This window comes from Hippocampus guttulatus, chromosome 12, assembly GCF_054856545.1.
Source record: "Hippocampus guttulatus isolate MCC_2025c chromosome 12, RoL_Hgut_1.0, whole genome shotgun sequence".
Lineage (NCBI taxonomy): Eukaryota > Metazoa > Chordata > Actinopteri > Syngnathiformes > Syngnathidae > Hippocampus > Hippocampus guttulatus.
In genome coordinates this window covers 11,036,821-11,040,087 of record NC_141272.1, presented here as the reverse complement: position 1 = coordinate 11,040,087, position 3,267 = coordinate 11,036,821, and the positions used below count along the sequence as shown (strand labels likewise).

General features: G+C 42.4%; 1 protein-coding gene across 1 annotated transcript; it reads right to left on the bottom strand.

Annotated features, from left to right (window-relative positions):
• Positions 1–240: 240 nt before the first annotated feature.
• LOC147197376 (histone H2A-like) lies at positions 241–657 on the bottom strand. Its single transcript, XM_086125287.1, has one exon. The coding sequence runs from the start codon at positions 655–657 to the stop codon at positions 241–243; it is 417 nt and encodes a 138-aa protein (XP_085981413.1).
• Between the last annotated feature and the right edge of the window lie 2,610 nt (positions 658–3,267).

The following is a 3,267-nucleotide window of genomic DNA, read 5'->3' as shown; positions in this document are numbered from 1 at the left end:
CAGACTTCAGTTTTGTTACTTTTTTTTTTTATCCTTCGACAGTGTTCTGATGCTCACCTTTAACAGTTTGCAGTGAATATCCCTGCAATATTCACAGTGTGAAGTACAGCAATCAATTTGCATTCAGAACATTTTGTATGGTTTATATTTGGTTGAGAAACTCAAGCATTGTAGAAGGAGTTATTTGGAAAAAATACATATTTATTGTACAGTATTAAAAATAATCTTTGCAAATATCAATTAAAAGTCTTGTGACTGAGTATCTTGAGCAGTAATCTCCTCTCTGATGGGCTTGGACCTTTTGGGAATGAGCGCCGCATGGATATTGGGGACCACACCGCCATCTGAAATGGTTACACCGGCAAACATCTTGTTGAGTTCCTCATCGCCCTTCACCGCCAGCAGAATATGACGAGGGGCGATGCGCTGCTTCTTGTTGTCGCGACAGGCATTGCCCGCCAGCTCCAGGATCTCGGCGCATAGGTACTCCAAGATGGCGGCGAGGTAGACCGCCGCACCGTTGCCCACACGCTCAGCGTAGTTGCCCGTCTTTAGCAACCTGTGGATGCGACCGACTGGGAAGGTGAGGCCGGCCCGCACAGATCCGGAAACCGCAGATTTGGGCTTTGCAGCAGCCTTCTTTCCACGGCCAGACATCTTCAGGCACTGTGGTGTTTCTGTCCAAAATGCAGAGTGAAATTACTTCTTGGAGGGGTTTGAAGACCATATACTCCTCACAAAACCTGGGAATATTTGCCTTTTGAAAGAACTTAATACAGCCTTGACAGGTAAACTTTAAAACTGCCCAACGGTGCAGTGTTGCAGCACTTTCTGTTCTTCCACAAGCGATCAGGAATCAAATACATTTCCTGCTTCAATTAGGATAGATAAAAATGGTCAGATACACATTTTAATATCAGCCAATGACCACACCTTACAATAGCTGAGCCAGTACCAATGCAAGTTTTCAGAGAGAAGCATCAACTGATCGTCAAGGGTAATTAGCAGGTTGCAACAGATACTGGAAGAGTCACAGAAAGGCATAAATTGCATATTTTGCAAAAATTATTGAAACACTGCACAGTTGGGGCATTAACAAGTTTCAAGATAGTCAAAGTTCACTTTTATTTTACTTGGGCAACAGCTACAACTGGGTGAATATTATAAAAACCAAATAGCATTTGGCATTGTAAGAGCCCAGGGCAGGTCATTCTGGAAGTTGCATTTACACTTTTTTTCTTAGCAAGAAGCTGAGCTGCACAGTGTCTGTGCATGAGGTTCCATTCCTAAAATGTTCAGTGTGGGGTACATTGTACATTTTTTTTGGGGGGGGGGGGGAGTAGCCCGCTTTCAGCCATAAAATGACACAAGGCCTTCAAGTTTGACACATCAGACTTAAAAGAATCATTTGAAGGAACTGGGACCATTTCACCCACAACATTAAATGTAAAATATATTTTTTATTCTTCCATTACTTGGGCCTCTTGGGGAGGGGGGTGCAGTGGGGTTTAAAAAAAACCCTAACGCAAATAGTCCACAAACTAAAGTCACCAAATAACACACACAAACCTTAAGTCATCACAATTGCTTGTCCAGGTTGCAGTGCTACATACCTTGCCAGGAGGCTCAAGCTGGGGGGAGGGGGGCACCTGAAGTGGGGTTTCAGCAAGCTGCTTTTATTCCAGCGCATCAGTCAGGTGTTGATTGATGACACCTGGCTCTTGCTCATTGTCACTCAAGACGACCGCCTCGGAACTCATTTGCATTTCTTCTATGAGTTAAAAATTTCATCCAAACAAGTATATGTTTATGTATTTTCATATGCCAAAACGCGCTTGATTTTTCATTTTTATTTTCATTGAAATTGAGAATGTGTGTTTGGTAGTGGGTTACATTTTGTAATGTGGCGGTGTGATGTAGTGATTGAAGATAGATACCGTACTTGATACAGCACTTGTTTGTGTTTAATGAGTGAAAGCAGCAGGTGGATAAACGTACACTTTTAAAATGTGCGGCAATGTAAATGCATGTCTATCAAGATAAGAAAAGATAAGAAAACCATTATTCGTCTCACAACGGACAAATTCCCAATTCACAGCAGCAAACATCATGAAAGGGAGAAATAGAAGAACAAAACTGATATACAGTAAGTAATAATAATATCCATCCATCCATCCATCCATTTTCCGAACCGCTTGATCCTCACTAGGGTCGCGGGGGGTGCTGTAGCCTATCCCAGCCGTCTTCGGGCAGTAGGCGGGGACACCCTGAATCAGTTGCCAGCCAATCGCAGGGCACACAGAGACGAACAACCATTCACGCCCACACTCACACCTAGGGACAATTTAGAGCGTCCAATCAGCCTGCCATGCATGTTTTTGGAATGTGGGAGGAAACCGGAGCACCCGGAGAAAACCCACGCAGGCCCGGGGAGAACATGCAAACTCCACACAGGGAGGCCGGAGCTGGAATTGAACCCGGTACCTCTGCACTGTGAAGCCGACGTGCTAACCACTGGACTACCGGGCCGCCCGTAATAATAATAAGTAATGAAAATAAAAAGTAAAAATAAGTAATAATAATAATAATAATAATAATAAGTAAATAGGTATAAATAACAACATCAGATAAAAATAAATGCAATTCACAGTAAAGTAGCGTCATGATACATTCAGCATAACCTGTTCTGTGTACGTTTTTGGGTCGGATTAACACAAGCAATTGTTGATTTTGACAATTAGGGTTTTTTTCCCCACCCTCAAAATGTATTTCTTAAAGGGAAAGTCAAAGAAAAAAATGTCTTTATATTAATATGTTCCATAAGTTGTCGACCTACAGCACAAGGGTTAAACACGGAATTCTGATTCGCATTTTTGTGTAATGAAATAAAAGTGAAATATTGAAAGACGCCAAAGAATAGAGGAGTGTTGTGACAGTTTCTGTGGCTCATCCTTGCTTTCTTGCATCTAATCTGTCCAAGGACGTTCTACTTGGGAAGGTCCTCGCTTAATTTGTCTTCTGGCTACTCTGTGATTGGCCCTTTGCCATCTTTTTAAATTGATACACGCAGTCCAAATGTCTCGGTGTGTTCTCCATGTCTCATTGTCGTGCTCAGTGGGCGGAGGGCAAAGGGAGGGCTCACTTCAGTATTGGCAATGGCAGACCCAGATTGTTACTTTGTAGCAGGAGGAAGGAAGATGCTCAACTTGATTGTGAGTCTTTCTTGTGAGGTAAAAAAAATATATATATATGATCAGTGTAACTTTT